At 37.3% G+C, this 19,650-nt stretch overlaps 1 protein-coding gene across 1 annotated transcript in view; it reads left to right on the top strand.

Annotated features, from left to right (window-relative positions):
• Positions 1-19,650, top strand: part of AP3S1 (adaptor related protein complex 3 subunit sigma 1) — a 76,913-nt gene that overhangs the window by 42,877 nt on the left and 14,386 nt on the right. Inside the window, exon 4 of the mRNA XM_045566516.1 lies at positions 9,984-10,055. Within this exon, the coding sequence (XP_045422472.1) occupies positions 9,984-10,055 (72 nt within the window). The remainder of the gene's footprint in view (positions 1-9,983; positions 10,056-19,650) is intronic.

Consider the following 19,650-nt stretch of genomic DNA (forward strand, 5'->3'; position numbering starts at 1 on the left):
CAATACAAACAGTCCTCATTGTACACAATACCTAGTGTTTTTTTTTTTTTTTTTTTTTTGAGACAGAGTGTCACTTTGTTGCCCGGGCTAGAGTGAGCGCCGTGGCATCAGCCTAGCTCACAGCAACCTCAGACTCCTGGGCTTAAGCGATCCTACTGCCTCAGCCTCCCTAGTAGCTGGGACTACAGGCATGAGCCACCATGCCCGGCTAATTTTTTTGTATATATATTTTTTAGTTGGCCAGATAATTTCTTTCTATTTTTAGTAGAGACGGGGTCTCACTCTTGCTCAGGCTGGTCTCGAACTCCTGACCTCGAGCGATCCACCTGCCTCGGCCTCCCAGAGCTAGGATTACAGGCGTGAGCCACCGCGCCCGGCCCACAATACCTAGTGTTAATGGAAACTTATATTCATAGGAACCATGTCATCTCTTTGCATGGCTCACTGGTAATTGAGAACCATTAATCATATATGTAAAGTAAGGAGTGCCTATATTTTAAAATGAATTTATATATTTAATATTTATGTTAAGTGCCAAGATTGGCAATATAAATTTCTAAATATATTTATCTAAATATAAATGTCTCTATAACCAATAAAAAAGCTTGTGTATTATAGTGACTTATAAGTTATGTTAAATATTCTAATATGTCCATCAATATAGTCAAATTCTCCTTTATTATTCAACTCAAAAATCACGTCTCAATTGGTTATCCAGGTATACGTTTAAATTTAGATTTATAAAAGTCTAATCTGTTAGATATTCTTACTATGCCAGACTTTTTGAGGCTTAAATATTTAAATACCAGCTATAGAGATTATTTCTAAACTTAGCATGAAAATATTAATACTATGGTTCACTTTATAATTTCTGTTACTTTAAATTTTCTGGGGTTAAAAATCACTTAACCAGTACGGCAACCATTTTTGTTTTTAGTTTCTGAGATTTTCTGTTGACTTGAGAGGCCTTGGCCTCATCCCAAGATTGATTCTTTGCTAACACACCAACAGGAATCCTGGTAGTAGGTACTCTATTACATAGACAGTGGCTTGGACTGAAAGCCCTCCTTCCTAGGTTGAAGTCATAGTAATATGACTTAATAATATGTACTTAAATAATGGCTTCCTTCTACTTTCAGAAGTCTGCACTAACATGGTCAACGTCATTCACAGCTTTAGTTGTATTTTTCATTTCTTCTGCTTTCTTGAGACATTTAGGTGTTTTCCTCCTGGTTCCAAAGACACATTAATGACTTTCCATTAGATCCTTTATTCTTTTGTTCTCTTTGAATTTTATTATCTGATTTAGGTGGATGATATGCTTTCAAGAATGCTTTGAAAAGCCTGGTTTTTTGTTTATTTCCTTTTCTGTTTCTTCACCTAAAAGGAAGTTATGAATGGGATTTTACCAGCAGTAGATATTTGTGGGTGCTAGAAGTATGGACAGTCTAAATTTTTGCTTTATACTTTTTAGTTTAAAAATTTTCAAATTTTTAAAATAATCACTTCTTACTATGTTAAAAATAAAATACTATTTGCTTTTGTGGAAGTGATATGAATAATGAATAAGAATGTGGGTTCTGCAGTAAGACTTTTTGGATTTGAATCAGGACTCTGTCACTTAACTGTTAGTATTTAATAGTTAACCTTTTGCTTTAGATTATTCTTCTGCAAATGATTCATAAAATAAAGTACCTGCCTTATGGGATAACTGTGAAGGATCAAATAAAATAATCTATTTAAAGCACTTGGAACAGTAGCAGTACCATACTAGTATGTATAGTTGACCCTTAAACAACACAGTTTTGAATTGTGTGGGTCCACTTATTTGTGGATTTTTTTGAATAAAAGTTACCCCAAGTGTGCCTGCCTCTCTTTCCACCTCCTTCACTTCTTCTGCTCTGCTACCCCTGAGACAGCAAGGCCAACCCCCTTTCTTCCTCCTTCTCTTCAGCCTACTCAATGTGAAGATGATGAGGATGAAGAGGACCTGTATGATGATCCACTTCCACTTAATGAATAGTAACTATATTTCTCTTCCTTATGATTTTATTAATAACATTCTTTTCTCTAGCTTACTTTATTATTAGAATATAGTATATAACACATTACAGAATATGTGTTAATCAACTGTTTATGTTATTGGTAAGGCTTCTGGTCAACAGCAGTCTGTTAGTAGTTAAGTTTTGCAGGAGTCAAAAGTTATATGTGGATTTTTAAATGTGGGGAGTGGGGATCAGTGCCCCAACCCCTGTGTTGTTCAAAAGTCAACTGTACTCAATAAATGCTAGCTATTATTATCATTAACCTTCTTTTATAAATCACATAAAAATAATCATTAAACTGTTTCAGAATTATTGTGAGGTGATATAGAGGAAAGATGGTTGTTTCATCAATTCTTAATTTCAGAGTTTAATATGTGTTTAGTGTGTGGTACTTAGTAAGTGCATACAAAATGTCTCTATTTTTACTAACATTCCATCATTGGCACATGAGTATCCAGGTCAGGTTTAGTGGAAATCCAGTCCAGAATCCAGTCATATGCTGAGTTAAGTGCTATCTACATACCTTAAATATCATACTGTAAAGATTCTGAATAGTACATGCAACAGTGTGTATTGGAGAGTGTATCTAGGCTACATTCATAATTGTTTTTCAAAGGTAATTAATCTGATTTTAAGTCCAGTTTGTCTTCCCAAACTCTACTGGTATAATCAGTATTTTTAGGGTTTTTTTTTTTTTTTTTTGAGTTCTTTTTGAGATAAACCAAGATTTATTTCTCTAGAACATCTGGCTGGTGACTAAAAAAAATTTTTTTAGGTCTCTTGGCATACTGTTAGTATTCTTAAATTTATGCCTGTTATTCTTGCACTTTTCCTACCTGTCAATTTAACCCTTTTGTATTTTATTTATTATTATGGATTCCAAACAGCAGTATCTATTCCTCCCGAATTTTAGCAGAGATTTCTAAACCCAGAAAGAAATTATGTTTTTAATCTAGAAACTCTAAAGGGGGCCTGCGAAATAAGTGGTATTGCTTAAGGATATTTTATGGCATCTATTTTTATTTTACCTTGTGCATACTTTTATTTCTCCATGTATATGATATTATGCTAGCTAACATGTACTGAGTGTTTTCCTTTGTGAGACCTTGTTCTAAGCCCTTTACTTATTTAATCACTAAAAAAACTGTAGGATATAGGTACCATTATTATGCTCAAATAAGAAATGGAGGCTTAGAGTTAAATAACTGGTTCTAGATTGCAGAGTTAGAGGCAAAACTAAAATTTACGTGTAGACATGCTAAAGCTTATGCTTTTGAGTACTAAGTAAGTACATGTAAGTACTAAGCTGCCTCATAATAGATTCCTATTACCCTTTATGGCCTGGATGTACAGATTTTTGAAAGGAAGTTCTGTTGCTAGAAGAGCATGGGAAAGGGGGACTGACTCTATATGTAGATGTGGCATTTTTCTGAGTATTTCTTGTAAATTTATTTTTTGAATACTATGTAGTTAAAATGAAAGAAATTTAAAATATGATTCTTTTAGTAAATTAAAAGTAATTTCTCATCCCCTAACGTTTGAATTCCTTGAGGCCAGAGGTTAAGTATCTGATTATATATCCCTGTTACCTGACTAGCTACTTTAGTAGCTAGATACCTGTGCTATTAAAAATTGGCTTTAAACTTTGTATCATTTTTTAAATGACACACAAGAGGGTGCTATTTACCATGTCACTTCTAGATCTTGGCTCTTTATCTTTCTCTTTGTAAAACAATACAACAGCAATTTTATTATTTTTTGTTATGGTTAGAACCACCAAGACCCTTAAAAAATTTTTTTATTAATTTCTTCAGTGTGTACATTATTTGTTTCGTATTAGACTTGTCCATGTAACAGACATCAGTGTGTGTCTACCTTAGGGCTCTGGATTTCTAATTATATTAAATAATTTGTTTTAAATAAAAAGAAAATTAATGGAAAGCCTTTTGAAGGAGGTCTTTGATTTGTTTTTTAAATGAAACTTAGTATTTGAATGCTAATTCTTAAAGCTTAAGAATACTCTTCCTAAATTAAGAACATGTAGTTAAAATGACATTTTTGTACTTTTTTTTTGTAGTATTCACATTTTTTATAGGCAGTATTGTTCTGGTTTAAATAAGGGCAGCATTCTTTCCTTTTAAGTAAACAAGCAAATCAGAACATTTTGGCAGTTGATACCTTGCTTTTATGTCAGTATTTATCAGTAGAATTGGAATTTTGTATCTCTATTTCAATTTTACAATTACTACCTTTTTGAACAGCCAGATAAACTAATTCCAGCTGAAATTTATTAGATGTGTTTTGGAATTGTGATGGGCATTCTGTTTAAATTGTTTAACTCAGTCTTTGTGATAATCCAGAAAGGTTGAGAGTTTTTTTTTTTTTCTTTTAGCATATTACGGGGGTACAAATGTTTAGGTTACATATGTTGTCTTTGCCCCACCAGAGTCAGAGCTTCAAAGGAGTTTTATCATTATTTTATAGTTCTGAGATTTAAAGGTGTTAAATGATGCTCGAGGCCACAGAGTAAGAATTTGAAGCCGGGTCTTTCTGGTTTCAGAGCGTACATCCTTGCCACTGTACCATACTGCCTCCATAGGCAGCCCATATTTTTAGTTCACCAGTGGCACACTTAATGCTTCAAGAATTTTTTTTTATTTTTTGCTCAATGTAATCTGCATATTCAGTGGGTGCTACTGACTTTTTGTAAGCACATGTGAGTAATGGGAAACTCTATTTAGACAGCATTTTTATCAAGATAGTCATCTTCTAATGGTTAAAAAAAGCATGACTGCAACATAAAGGTAGTCAAACCAGTGGAACTGGAAAAATTAAGCAAGAAAAAATAAAGGCATAGTGGAAATTTTGTTCTAAATTTAGAAGTCTAATAATGACTTAAAATTAAAGACCACTCCACACCATACACAAAAGTCAATTCCAGATTCAGTCCAAACTTGAAAAATAAAACAGTAAAGCTTTTGTTTTCTTCTAGGAGAATATCTTTCCTGGCCTTACGTAGGCAAAGATTCCTTAAATTGGACATAAAAGATATTTTAACCATAAAGGAAAAAAACTGAAAAATTGGATTATATTGGAGTGTCAAACTTCTGTTCTTCCAAGAACACTATTAGTATAAGGAAAAGGTGAACTGCAGAACAGGAGAAGATATTTGTAATACGTACATATGAGAAAGGACTGTATCTAAAATATGTAAAAAATGTAAAAAATTCTCATACATCAGTAAGAGAACGACCAGTAGAAAAATGAGCAAAAGTCTTGAACAGGTATTATGAAAAAGAATATATAAATGGCTAATAAAGATGAACCGGTACACATCTCATTAGCCATCAGGGAAATGCAAATTAATTATCACTGTATACCACCACACACCCATGAATATGGCTAAAATTAAAAGATTGATAACATAAAGTGCTGACAAGAATATGAACTATAGAAACGCTAATATAATATTATTTGGAGTCTTAAATTTGTGTTATCATTTTGAAAATCTATTTGGCACTATATACTAAAGCTTAACATAGGCTACTCCATGACCTGGCAATTCTACTTTAGATATACATTCAGTAGATATGTGTACATATGTTCACTAAAAGACATGTGTAAGAAATATTCCTAGCAGTACTAATTATAATGGCCCCATACTGGGAACAACCCAAATTTCTGTCTACAGTAGAGCGAATACATTGTGGTATATTAATTCAGTGGCGTACTATACATCGAGAATGAATGAACTATTATATTATGTAATAATGTGAATGAATCTCAGGAAAATAACAATGACTAAAAGAAGCCACTCGCAAAAGACTATATATTGTATGTTCCCATTTAAATATGGCTCAGAAACAGGCAAAACCGGTTCTACAGTGTTAGAAAGCCAGGTATTGGTTACTTTTGGTGGTGCTACTGACTGGTGGCCTGGGAGGGGGCTTCGATAGTGCTGGTAATGTTAAAACTCGATTTGGGTGTTGGTTACACAAAATCTATCATGTTATATGTTATGATATTTTGTATCATATACAATTAAAAATTTACTAAAGGGAGGATTGAAATGGCTTCATTTCTCATAACTTTTAACTATGATTGTATAAATTAGTATTCAGACAATTTCTAAATTAAAGACTATTTCCAAAGTAAATATATTCTTCTTTCTCAATAGGAAGCATTTTTTCCTTTTCGCTCCTATTTTTACTCTTCCCAAAAGGTTAATATTTATTAATTGCTTACTCTGTATTCAAGCAGCATTACCCCGTTCAATTCTGACAAGAAGAATCTGTTGTATTAAAGAGGGAAAATGTATCGGAATTAGTTGGGAGTTTGGCTGGCTACTCAATGATATTTATTTTCTACCTACCACAAAATTAAACTAAAAACTCACTTGAGGTTGACCTGTTGTAAAAGGACGAAACTGTTTTTTTCCCTTTACTTCCACAGTCACTCAGTACAGTATTTTTGACACTAGCTGTGTAGGGGTTCTCCGGCAGACACCACCTGGGGTCCTATGATTCAATTCTGACACTACCTAGAGATAATGTCAGATCCCACAGATTGTGTGCCCAGTCCCACAAGACTGCCCCTGCCGCCCCCACACTTCGGACCCCAGTTGCAGGTTGTGACCTGTACTTCTGATCAAATGGCAGTTAATTGGGATTCTCATGACCCCTTCCTTAGTTTGATTAATTTGTTAGAGCAGCTTCCAGAACTCAGGGAAACAGTTAAATTACCCACTTATTATAAAGGATATTACAAAGGATGCAGATAAACAGCCAAATGGAGGAGTTGCATAGGGTGAAGTTATATGGGAAGGGGTGCAGAGCTCCCATACCCTCTCTGGGTGTACCACCCTCCAGGCACCTCCAGGTTTTTAGCTGTCTGGAAGTTCCCTGAACCCTGTCCTTTTGGATTTTTATGGAAACCCCGTTTTGTAGGCGTGATGGGTTAGATCATTGGCTGTTGGCGATCAACTTAACGTTTCAGCCCCTCTCCCCTCCCTGGAGGTTGTCATCTTAATAACTTGCTCTCTTCTGACAGATGAGATGATGAGTAAATCTATATATATTCTTGGTTACTGCAGACCTATTATTTCTCCTGGTGATGTTGGTCTAAGGCAGGAGTCAACAAACTACAGCTTGCAGGTCAAGTCCAGACTGCGACCTGTTTTTGTAAATAAACTTTTATTGAAAAAGAGCTATGCTCATTTGTTTACATATTGTCCATGGCTGTTTTTGTGCTAGACTGTATGGCCCCCAACCTAAAGTATTAATTGTCTAGCCCTTTGCAAATAAAGTTTGCCCACCCCTGATCTAAGATAGTAGTGATTATAGTTACATACACTTGACCCTTGAACAATATGGGATTAAATTGCATAGGTCCACTTATACACCAATGTTTTTCAATAAATACATTTGAAAAATTTTTAGAGATTTTCAACAATTTGAAAAAACTTGCAGATGAACCATGTAGCCTAGAAATGTTGAAAAAAATTAAGAAAAAGTTAGGTATGTCATGAATGCATAAGATAGGTATAGATACTAGTCTATTTCATTTACTACCATTGGATATACACAAATCTATTATAAAAAGTTATAATGTTATAAATTATAAAATTTATAATATAAAATGTATAATATTATAAATAATAAAATTTATTAAAACTTATGCACACAAACACTTAAAGACTAAACATGGCACCATTTGCATTTGAGACAAATGTAAATGTAAAGATGCAATATTAAGTCATAACTGCATAAAATTAATGGAAGTATGTACTGCACTACTGTAATAATTTCATAGCCACCTTCTGTTGCTATTGTGTTGAGCTCAAGTGTTGGGAGTGTCTGCTTAAAATGCTAATCATCTCCATGTGAGCAGTTCATCTCTCCAGTAAATTGTGTGTCACAGTAAAAAGCAATTTCTTGTGTTCTTGTGTACTTTTCATCATATTTAGTGAAATACCATACATCTTGAATAACACCATGGGACCTATACGAAGTGCCACTAGTGATGCTGGAAGTGCTCCCAAGAAGCAGAGAAAAGTCATAACATTACAAGAAGTAGTTGATTTGCTTGATATGTATCACAGATTGAGGTCTGCAGCTGCGATTGCCCACCATTTCAAGATAAGGTGTAAGGACTTACACATTTAAAGATGGTGTAAGGACTATTATAAAAAAAGGAAATTTGTGAAGCTCTTGCTGTAGCTATGCCAGCAGATGTGAAGACTTTGCACTTTTTTGTGAAATACGAAATGTGTTAATCAATTATTTATGTTATCAGTAAGGCTTCCAGTCAGCAGTAGGCTATTAGTAGTTAAGTTTTGGGGGAGTCAAAAGTTATACGTGGATTTTCAACTATGAGTGGTTGGGTTGGCTTCCCAACCCCTGCATTGTTCAGGGGTCAGCTGTAGTTACATACCTACATAGTTTCACATGTTTTATCCATCTACATTGATGCCAGGAAGAAACCTTGGATTGTGTATCTGTGTAAAGTAGCCTGAGGTTGGATCAGTTATAGCAAGAAGCCTCTTAGATTTTACTCCTTGCCCAATAGGATCACCTGTGAATAGGCGACCATATGTTTCAGTTTGCTTGGGATAGTCCTGAGTTACATCTGTTGTTCCAGGCTGTTATTACATTATGATAACATTGCATACTATTATTATAATAATAATTAATAGCTTTTCCCTCTTAACTCTTAAAACTGCCCCAGTTTGGGTGATAAATTGTATGGTCACTCTAACTAAAGATTACTACTGAGAGGAGTGGTGGGAATAGAAATGGAAATAGAATGGTCAGTGACAACTATGCAAGGTGGAACTTAAGAGATTAATTTTTGAAGGTTTGTGGTGGAGTCCTCAAGACCACCTCAGTGATCTGCTAGGATTCAAAGAACTCAGAAGTTGCTGTGTTCATGGTTGTGGTTTATTATAGTGAAAGGATACAGAGTAAAATCAGTAAAGGCACATGGGGGGAGGTGTGGGGGAAACCATTTGCAAGCTTTCAGATGTCTCTTTCTGCTGGAGTCACACAGAACATGCTTAATTCCCCCAGAAAGATGTGAGGACATATGCAAATTGTTCCTAACCAAGGAAGGCCATGCTAGCCTGGGTGTCCAGGATATTTATTGGGGGTCAGTCACAGAGGCATGTGGTGCCTGCATGACTGACCTTTGTTACTAAGCTTCAGAGCTTCTGAGAAAAAGCAGGTGTTCTCCATGAATCACATTCTTAGCCTAAACTATCTGCTCAGACTGGTACAGCATGGCCCAAGACCACAGGCATACAAAAACACACTAATCAGACGGCACTTTTTAAAAGGTCAGAGCTTAGTTCTCAGGCGCTGGCCAAGAGCTAGTCCTGAAAACAGGCCATTTGGGGGAATGTGCAGGGTTTGAACAACCCAGGCCTGCTGAGGTGAGTCTTTTCCTATACAAGGTCATATAAGTTATTCAAGCCAGAGTTTGAACCCAGGTAAGTCTGATTCCAAAGTCTGTGCTCTTTATGTAAATCATTTTTAGTTGTCTTTTATACTGATTTGCTAATTAAAAATTATTGGCTACATTAGGTATGGTAGGGACTTGGACTGTGCCCACTTATCTTGATAAATATCTCTAATGAGCTTTTTTCCCTCTCTGCATGAAGATAAGGAGCCTGAGTTGAGTATTTTAAGAGCTTTTGTAAATAATGGTGCTTTCTAGTTTTGGTCATTGTCAAAAAAGTTTATTGTATACTTATGTATTGAAAGAATAGTCTTTTTTTACACCTTTTGCATTTGATGCAGCTTGTAGTTTTAAAAAGAAAAATGTGGTAATAGAGTTAGTAAAGTTTTTAATTCACAATTAAGAATTATCTGCCTTGTAGATAGTAGGTTTGAATGAACTAAAACAGTTCTCAAAACCTTTTTTTCTTTTCTTTTTCCATAGGTATTCGTAGAAACATTAGACAAATGTTTTGAAAATGTCTGTGAACTGGATTTGATTTTCCACGTAGACAAGGTAATATTTCTATATTGTCAAAGCTTCTAAGTTTTTATTTAAGAAAAACATTAATTTGCATTTTTCATATCAAAACATGGTTTAGTGGATAATTCTATTTTTATTCTTTTATTATTCAATTCATTGTTTTTACTATGAGCCAGGCATAGTACTTGGTGGAGAAGATTCAGATCCTGCCCTACAGGAGTTCATATCTAGGGGAGGAAACAATGACATTAACAGATAACAGTATGTACAGCATGTTAATGGGAACACAAATGAACCACTTACCTCTGCATGAGAGAGTGAAGGGAGGAAATTACATTTAAACTGGATTTTAAAGGATTAGTAGATATTTCGCAGGTAGCAAAGGAGAGAGTGACTGTACTAGCAGAGATGTAAAATACAGGCTATTTTATGAGGAGAGATTGATATTGATCAAGAGGCCTAATTTTGAAGAACCATTAGTGCCATGGACTTTGCACTTTATTCTTTTTTTTTGTTTTTAATTTTTTTTTGTTTTTTGAGACAGAGTCTCGCTCTGTTGCCTGGGCTAGAGTGCCGTGGCATTAAGCTCACAGCAACCTCAAACTCCTGGGCTTAAGCAATCCTTCTGCCTCAGCCTCCCAAGTAGCTGGGACTACAGGCATGTGCCAGCATGCCCAGCTAATTTTTTTTTATATATATTTTTAGCTGTCCAGATCATTTCTTTCTATTTTTAGTAGAGATGAGGTCTCGCTCTTGCTTAGGCTGGTCTTGAACTCCTGACCTCGAGCAATCCTCCCGCCTTGGCCTCCCAGAGAGCTAGGATTACAGGCGTGAGCCACCATGCCCAGCCCACTTTATTCTGAAGCAACTTAATGTTTTTAAATAAGTTTTTATTGGCATTATTGTTGCTTTGTATATATATTTTTTGCAAGAATTTGGATGGTTCCATCCAAATTGTTGCAAAAGGCATTAAGTCATCCTTCTTCATGGCTGAATAGTATTCCATGGTATACATGGACCACATTTTGTTAATCCACTCATGTATTCATGGGCATTTGGCTTGATTCCTCATCTTCATGAATTGTACTGCAATAAACTTTTGAGTATAGGCATCTTATTGATAAAATGACTTTTTTTCCTTTGGGTAAATATCCAGTAGTGGGATTACTGGATCACATGGTAGTTCTACTTTTAGTTCTTTGAGAAATCTTCATACTGTTTTCCACAGAGGTTTTTACTAATTTGCAGTCCCACCAAGTGTATAAGCATTCCTTTCTCTCTGCATCTACACTAGCATCTGTTGTTTTTGGACTTTTTCATAAAAGCCATTCTGACTGGGGTAAGGAGATAGCTCATTGTGGTTTTGATTTGCATTTTCCTGATGATTAGTGACATTGAGCATTTTTTTCATATATGTATTGACCATTTATCTTCTTTTGAGAAGCTTCTGTATATGTGTTTTGCCCACTTTTTTATGGGATCGTTTGATTTTTTTCTTGCTGATTTGCCTGAGTTCTTTGTAGATTCTGGTTATCAGTCCTTTATTGGTTGTATAGCTTGTGAATATTTTCTCCCATTCTGCAGGTTGTCTATTTGCTCTGTTGATTATTTCCTTGGTTGCACAGAAGCCTTTTAATTTAATCAAGTCCCATTTATTTGTTTTTGTTATTGCCATGATTGCCATTCGGATCTTCTTCATAAATTCTTTGCCTAAGCCAATATGTAAAAGAGTTTTTTCAACATTTTCTTCCAGAATTCTTCCAGTTTCATGCCTTACATCTAAGTCCTTTATCCATCTCGAAGTAATTTTTGTGAGTGGTAAGAGATATGGACCCTGTTTCATTTTGTGCATGTGGCTGTCCAATTTTCCCATCACCGTTTATTGAATAGGGATTCTTTTCCCCAGTGTACATTGTTGTCTGCTTTCTCAAAGATCAGTTGGCTGTATGTGGATGGTTTTATATCTGGTTCTTTGTTCTGTTCAATTGGTCTGTGTCTCTATTTTTGTGCCAATACCATGCTAGTTGAGTTACTGTAGCCTTGTAGTATAGTTTGAAGACTGGTAGTGTGAGACCTCCAGATTTATTCTTTTTGCTTACGATTGCCTTGATGGCCAATTAACATATGAAAAAATGCTCAGCATCACTAATCAGGTGCTCCCCCAAGCGGGTACTCCCTGGACCCCCATGCACCTGTAAGATTGAGTCAGTAAATGCCGTAAAGGGCATTCTAATTGACCTCCCAGTAGGTGGCACTTGCCAGAAGGAACAAGCTGCTATGTTGTTTTGGGGTCCTGTGCTTGGCTCTAGTCCCTAAGGAGAAGCACTGAATGCCCCAGGTGGTGGATGGGGCCCTGGAACTTCCAGGTGAGTCCTTAATCTCTGCCCTAGCAGAGGTGGGTAGGGGGGAGTGCAGCTGGGCAAGTCTGGGTTGGGTGAGCTTGCCCTCAGGCTCCACAGAAGCTGGCAAGGTCGCTATTTCGGCAGGGATCAAAGGTCTGTTCCCAGCTTCTAGGTAAAGCCACCAGGGAGGGGCTGAAGTGGCCCCACCCAACCAGAATGTCTGCTCGTGAAGGCGGGGCTGTCTTAGAGCCACCATCTGGCTGTCAGGAGTGGGTTTCGCTCTTTTCCCTACTCCCCTGCTCTGTGGTTTCCCTCCAGTGACTACGCCATGGACTAGGTAGCCTCCCTGCCCAGGATCCCAGCCCTGGTTGAGAGCGCAGCCTTCCTGTAGGGGGAGGGGCACTGCACAAGTACGCTGTGGCTGGGCCCATCCTGCACTCACCTCTTAGTCCTGCCCATGTGGGCTGCTTGCCTCCCAATATTAGTTCACAAATCTACCCTCCATGCCCCTGAGCAACACCATCGAGACCTGGGGGCATGGGATCTGGCCTGTGGGCCTGTCCCCAGGTCCCTGAAGATCAATCCCTGACCATGCCAGGGAGAAGCGCTCTGGTCTTGAATTGCTATGAGGTGCTCAGACAGGTTTGACATCCTTCTGCTTGGGGGTGTGCCCTGCTCCAGTGGAGCCACCATGCAGGTAGCACCAGAGAGGGCCGGTGAGCAGGAAGCTTATAGTCTGAGCACCCCGCATTCTACTGCAGGACCCCAAGAGGAAAAGTTTGAGCCTCACTCTCTTTGGAAATCTCAGTGTGGTGGCTCAATTGTCTCTCTTAGCAGCTTGGGTTGGGGAGGGGAAGGGGAGGAAAAGAGTCTGGATGGAGGAAAGCTATCATTCTTGTCACCTCTGTTACTCCCTCTGGAAGGCAGCCTACCCAGAACATCCGGGCTCTGGAGTCCCAGAGATCCCCTGGGACCCACTGGACCCCTGCGGCTCCCGCAGTCTGAGCCAAAGTTGGCAAATGTTTGTGTGGGAATGAGCAAGACGGAACCTGAGGAGTTGAAGCCACCTGGGGAGGACCAAGGTGCACGGTGGATAGAGAAGCAATATGGCGCCTGCCATCCTGACCTGTGTCTGTGGTGTCGACGGGAATTCCCCCCAGGGGGCTGGGAGCCTGGTGCTTTGTCCACAGGAAGCTCTCAGCTCACTGGCTGCAGCAGCTTTTGGGCTGTGGGTGCAGAATGTCTCTCCTGCAGCTTTGGAATCAGCCGACTGTCAGAGATGCAAGGGAGGGAGAAACAAACCACTCCAACTATATATACCCTTTTCGCTGGACTCCAAGCCTCTCGGGTGAACTCTGCCAGTATTTTGCTCCCTCTTGTTCTGCTCCACAACTTCTTCCTGTGGAGTCTCCTGTACCTTCTGGCACCCTTTCCTCAGAATTACATCCCATCTATGTTGTTTGTCTGTTTGCTTTTTGTCCTTTATCTAAACCTTTTCCTTCTGGCAGCTGGTGTCTCTGCTCAGCCATCGTGAATCAGCTACTGGCCCTTGTTTCTTTATCCGTTTAGCCATTCTCTCTGCCTTTTAATTGGAGAATTGGATCCATTTATAATTAGTATTATTATTGATAAGTGAGGGCTTACTACTACCATTTTGATGCATGTTTTCTAATTATTTTGAGACTCTTCTTAACTGTCTTTCTTTGTGGTTAAGTGATTATCTCTAGTAGTATGTTTTAATTTGTTACTTTTTATTTTTAGTGAATCTATTACAGGTTTTTGTGTTGTGGTTTCCACGAGGCTTACAAAAAACACTTTACAGATATGTTATTTTAAAGAGATGACAACTTCGATCACAAAGAAAAGAATACAAACGAAGGCAAAAAAACACACCAAAAGCTACACTTTAACTCCATCCTCCCACATTTTGACTTTTAGTTAACTTAATTTACATATTTTTGTATTACTTATCTCTTACAGGTTCCTATACCTATTATTGTTTTTGATAGGTCTTTTCAGCTTCATACGAGAGTTATAAGTGAATTGCACACCACAAATACAGTAATGGAGTATTTTGGGTTTGCCCAGGCACTTAATTTTAACCATTGGGTTTTATATCTTGAAAAGTGTTCTTTTGCACATTAATATCTTTTTCTTTCAGGTTGAAATTCTCTTTAACATTTCTTATAAGATGGTTCTGGTGGTGGTGAATTCTCTTAACTTTTGTTTGAGAAAGACTTTATTCGTATTGGAATGATAATTTTGCTGGATCCAATATCCTTGGATGACAGTTTTTTTTCTTCGTGCACTTTGAAAATGTCCCACTACCTCTTGGCCTGTGTGGCTGTGTAGTTTTGGTTAAGTCTGTTGCCAGACAAATTGGAGCCCCTTTATATATTATTTGCTTCTTATCTCTTGCTGCTTTTAGGTTCCTCTCTTTGTCCTTTACCTTTGAGAGATTGGTTATTACATGTCTTGGGGTAGTGTCGTTTGTGTTGAATCTAGTTGGTGTTCTCTGACCTTCCTGTACCTGTATATTTATATCTTTGTGATGTTTTGGAAAGTTTTCTGTTATTATTTCTCTGAATAAACATTCTACTACTTGCTCTTGCTCAGCTCCCTCTTGAACACCAATAGTTATTAGATTTAGTCTTTTGAGGTAGTTTTCTATATCTTGTATCCCAGCAGTCTCCAACCTTTTTGGCACCAGGGACCAGTTTCATGGAAGACAATTTTTCCACGGATGGGAGTGGGGGTGGGAAGAGAAATGTTTCGGGATGATTCAAGCACATTACATTTATTGTGCAGTCAAACCTTTTTGCTCGTGATAATCTGTATTTGGAGCTGCTCCCCAGCGCCAGCATCCCCGCCTCAGCTCCACCTCACATCATCAAGCATTAGATTCTCATAAGGAGTACGCAACCTAGATCCCTCGCATGTGCAGTTTACAGTGGGATTCACGCTTCTATGAGAATCTGATGCCGCTACTGGTCTGACAGGAGGTGGAGCTTAGGTGGTGATACAAGTGATGGGGAGCGGCTGTAAATACAGATGAAGCTTTGCTTGCTCACCTCTCACCTCCTGCTCTGTGGCCAGTTCCTAACAGGCCACGACCAATACCGGTCTGTGGTCTGCGGGATGGGGACCCCAGTAGTAGCCAATCTTTGTACTTTTTTGTTCTTTTTTCTTTTTTCTTCTCTATGTATTTTCAAATAGCCAGTCTTCGAGCTCACTAACTCTTTTCTCTGCTTGATCCATTATGCTGTTGAGAGCCTTGAAAAGAATTCTTTAGTTTAGCAAGTAGTTTTCTCATTTCCAAGTATTCTGGTTGTTTTTTTCATTATTATTATTTTTTCAAATTTCTCTTATAAATTTCTGAATCGATTTTCTGTGTTATCTTGGAGATCACTAAGTTTTCTTAAAAACTAAGAGATCACTAAGTTTCCTGTTATGTTGAATTCTTGGTCTGTGAGCTTACAAATCTCTGTCTTGTTAGGGTCAGTCACTGGATTTTTGCTTTGTTCTTTTGGAGAGGTCATGATTTCCTCTTTGCTTTTGTTTTTTGTGGGTATATATCTGTGTGTTGCATTGAAGGATTAGTTATTCTGGTTTTCTCTGTCTGGCTTGTTTTGCCTTTTATTGAATATATTTGCATAGCGAATCTTCATTGATAGGTTGTTACCTCGTTTTTTGGCTCTAGGTAGCGCCTTAAGCCCAGATTCACCTTGGCTCTAGTAAATTATCAAACTAGAGGAAGTCCCAAAGGGATTATTCCAGCAGTATGGGAAGGCTGGTTAGGGCTTTGTTCCCCGGGGAACCTAGGGAACATACCTCTTACAGCATGGTGCTTCTGAACAGCCACACTCTGATTTGGTATCTCCTTAGGCCGAGTTACAGAGCAGAGTTTCCAGGGCTGGGGATGGTAGTCCCACCTCTCCTGTTTGCCTCTGTCTGTCCTTAGGGACATTTCTCCTTTCAGGCAGTCATGATGCTTCCCATGGGTTAAGGCAAGGTCTTTTTGCCAGGGAACCCCAGAAGATGGGGAAGCTTTTGACTACCTGTTTCACTTTTTTCAGTGTGGAAACTGTGCGCCAAGAGGAGAGTTTCCTCATGCTTGGTGCCAGGCAGAATGGGGAGAGGAACATTGGTGATGTGGAAGTCTGATATTCTTATCATCTGCTTGGAGTTTTTCCTTTTTTCTGTGGTCCCAGGAATTTTCTGTCTCATCCTCATGCTTGAGGTTGTTGCTGGTGTGCATTTTAGTGCTGTATATTTGTTTCTAGTTTTCGAAGGAGAGGTGGGAGAGAGTGAAGCCAGCTTGTATCTACTCCACCATTTAGTTCCAAAATAATTTTTTTTATAATTAATGGTAGCATAGATTTGAAGAAATACCAAAATGTGAAGAGAGATTAGATCATTTAGAATTATAAATATAGGTAATAAATACATTGTTTAAAATTTTTATTAGCAAATGAGTATATATGTATTAAAATGTTATCAAATTAATAAAAGCATGACCTACAGAAGTACATAAATGGAAATTTTCTACTAACATAATTTAAAGTAATTTCTTATCATTTTGTCATAATTGGCTATTCTGTCTTAAAATGAAAGCATCATGTCTAATTGTATAGTTTTTAGAGTAGATTTATAAGTCTGCTTTGAGCACTTTATTTTTTAGCTCCTGTTCAATTTTGCAAGCAGAGAAGAAGTAGGTGTTCCTTGCAAAACACATCTTACTGCAGGGTATGTAAAGGACATGCCCTGGTCCCAGTCTTCAAGTAGCTTGCAGTTGTTTTAGGAACATAGGTGATTCGTGTCTGCCTCTGTGTATCTGTGTTCATCTCTCTCTTTTCTTCTTCCCTCACACTGTTAAAAAATATTAAAATGTTAAAAATATTTTATTATTTTACAATTACAGTAATAGTAATTATCTTTATTTAAAAACAAATCAAACAATACTGAATGCCATATGATTAAATGTGAACGGTTTTCTTACCTTGTTATCCTTCTTACATCCACCCACACCCATCCCGCACTGCTTCCCTGAAGTAATTTCTCAATAGTTTGTCTGAATAGGCTTCCAGACGTTTTGTGTCTAGGTATTTATCAAGATACGCATACTTCATTTGGCTTAGTGAGCAATTAAGTTTGTTTTTATTTCACATAGCGTTCTTTGCCTTACTTTATTAATAACATCATGTCTTCAGATCCTTCTATGTCAATGCATACATATTAGCTTTATTCTTAAGTGAAGTATTAAATAAAATGGATATGTCATATTTTACTTGACCACCTTTATAGTCAGTTGCTAATGTAATCAAATTCAAAAAATGTTTTGTGTGGAGGACCTCATTTCTAAAATAAACTATAACAAAGTAGCTTTTATGCTCTGAAAACAGGTGACAATCTATAGAAAAGAATTTACAGAATTTGACCTACTTTACTTTATTTATTCTTTTTTAGATCTTAGTTCAGTCTAATAGAAAGCTTGTAACTATTAAGAAGTGAAATTTTAGGTTATTAAGTATGAAATGTCCGCTTTCCTTAAGTACTAAGTTTGACAGTTGATACCTCTGACATTTCACTTTGACACTTCTTGTTTTATTTTTATTGTGAAAGTATAACCCATTCTTTCAAATGCATGGTTTGGCCTGTGATTATCTTTCAAATTTTTTTTTAGAGCAATTTTTGTGAAACCATGGATAAGTCAAAAATTCGTGTGATTTTCAAATATGAGTTCCATTGTGGAACCAATGCAGCACAGACAGCTCAAAATATCAACAAAGCATTTGGGAAGGATGTGGCTAATGAATGCACAGTACCTCGGTGGTTTGAGAAGTTCCATTCTGGTGATTATAATCTTAAAAATGAGCCACATGTGTGCCCGGAGACAAAGGTGGATAATGATGAGCTGGAAGCTGTAGTGGAAACGATTCCATCCCAACCTACGTGAATTAGTGGCCAGGTTTGATGTTACTATTCCAACAATATTGGAGCATTTGAAACAAATAGGCAAAGTAAAGAAGCTGGATATATGGGTACCGCGTGAATTAAACAAGCATCAGAAAGAAATCATCTTGAAGCTTGCTTTTCTTTGCTGTCATTACATAAAGGTGAACCATTTCTATACCGTATTGCTAGGTGTGATGAAAAATGGATTCTTTTTGATAATTGCAAGCATTCAGCACAATGTTTGGGTAAAAATGAAGTGCCGAAACACAGTCCAAAACCGAATGTTCATCAAAAAAAGCAAATGATGTCTGTTTGGTGGTCCAGCACTGGTATTATCCACTACAGTTTCATGAAACCTGGTCAATTGAATACAGCAGATGTCTACTGCAACCAATTGGACAAAATGATGAGGGTGCTTGTGATTAAGCAGCTGAGATTGGTCAACAGAGACAGGCCAATCCTCTTGCCAGACGACGCTCAACCACATGTTCCACAAAGAACGCTGCTCAAACTATAGAAGCTGGACTTGGAAACTCTCTGTCATCCACTGTATTTACCAGACCTTTCACCAACTGACTACCACTTCTTCCAGGCTTTGGATCACTTCTTGCACAGAAAAATATTCAATTCTCAACAGGCTATGGAAAATGCCTTTCGCGATTTCATCACCACTTGCTCTCCAGGCTTCTTTGTGGCTGGCATAAGCAAGCTTCTGTTAAGATGACAAAACTGTGTCAATAGCTTAGGCATATGCTGCTTCTTGTTTGAGATATAATAAAGTAAACTTTTGATTTGAAATCGGACATTACATATTTAATGACCTAATTTTTATCTTCATTCTACTTTTCAATGACTATATCGGCTTTTTTAAAGCTAGGATGTTGCTGTCTGTAAGTGCTATATATAAATATTTAATAAATGATTTACTGACAGCAAGGTAGTGAAAACTGTCGAATATAAATAAATGCTTTGTTCTGTAATTTTTGAATTTTGGCCTAATTGTTATATGTTATTTTGAAGGAAAAAAGTATGTTTAATATTTATTAGATACCCACAGTGTGCTTTATAATATTTTATAAATAGTAATAAAATGATACATCATTTAATCCTTAAGTATCTTATAGTAGTTTTCAGCAAAGGTTTCCAGGTTCTGCATAGATACATGTATAAGATAGAGTTCTTAGCATTTAAACACATGTGAAAAGTGGCATGCGTGCCTTTTCTTATTACCAACAAATATTCAGCACCTTTATGCTACTTCATAAATAAATTAAGTATGTGCATGGCCATTAGTTTAGGCCTTTAATGTTCCTCTGAATTACTGCCATCTC

Source organism: Lemur catta, chromosome 12, assembly GCF_020740605.2.
Source record: "Lemur catta isolate mLemCat1 chromosome 12, mLemCat1.pri, whole genome shotgun sequence".
In the NCBI taxonomy this organism is placed as follows: Eukaryota; Metazoa; Chordata; class Mammalia; order Primates; family Lemuridae; genus Lemur; species Lemur catta.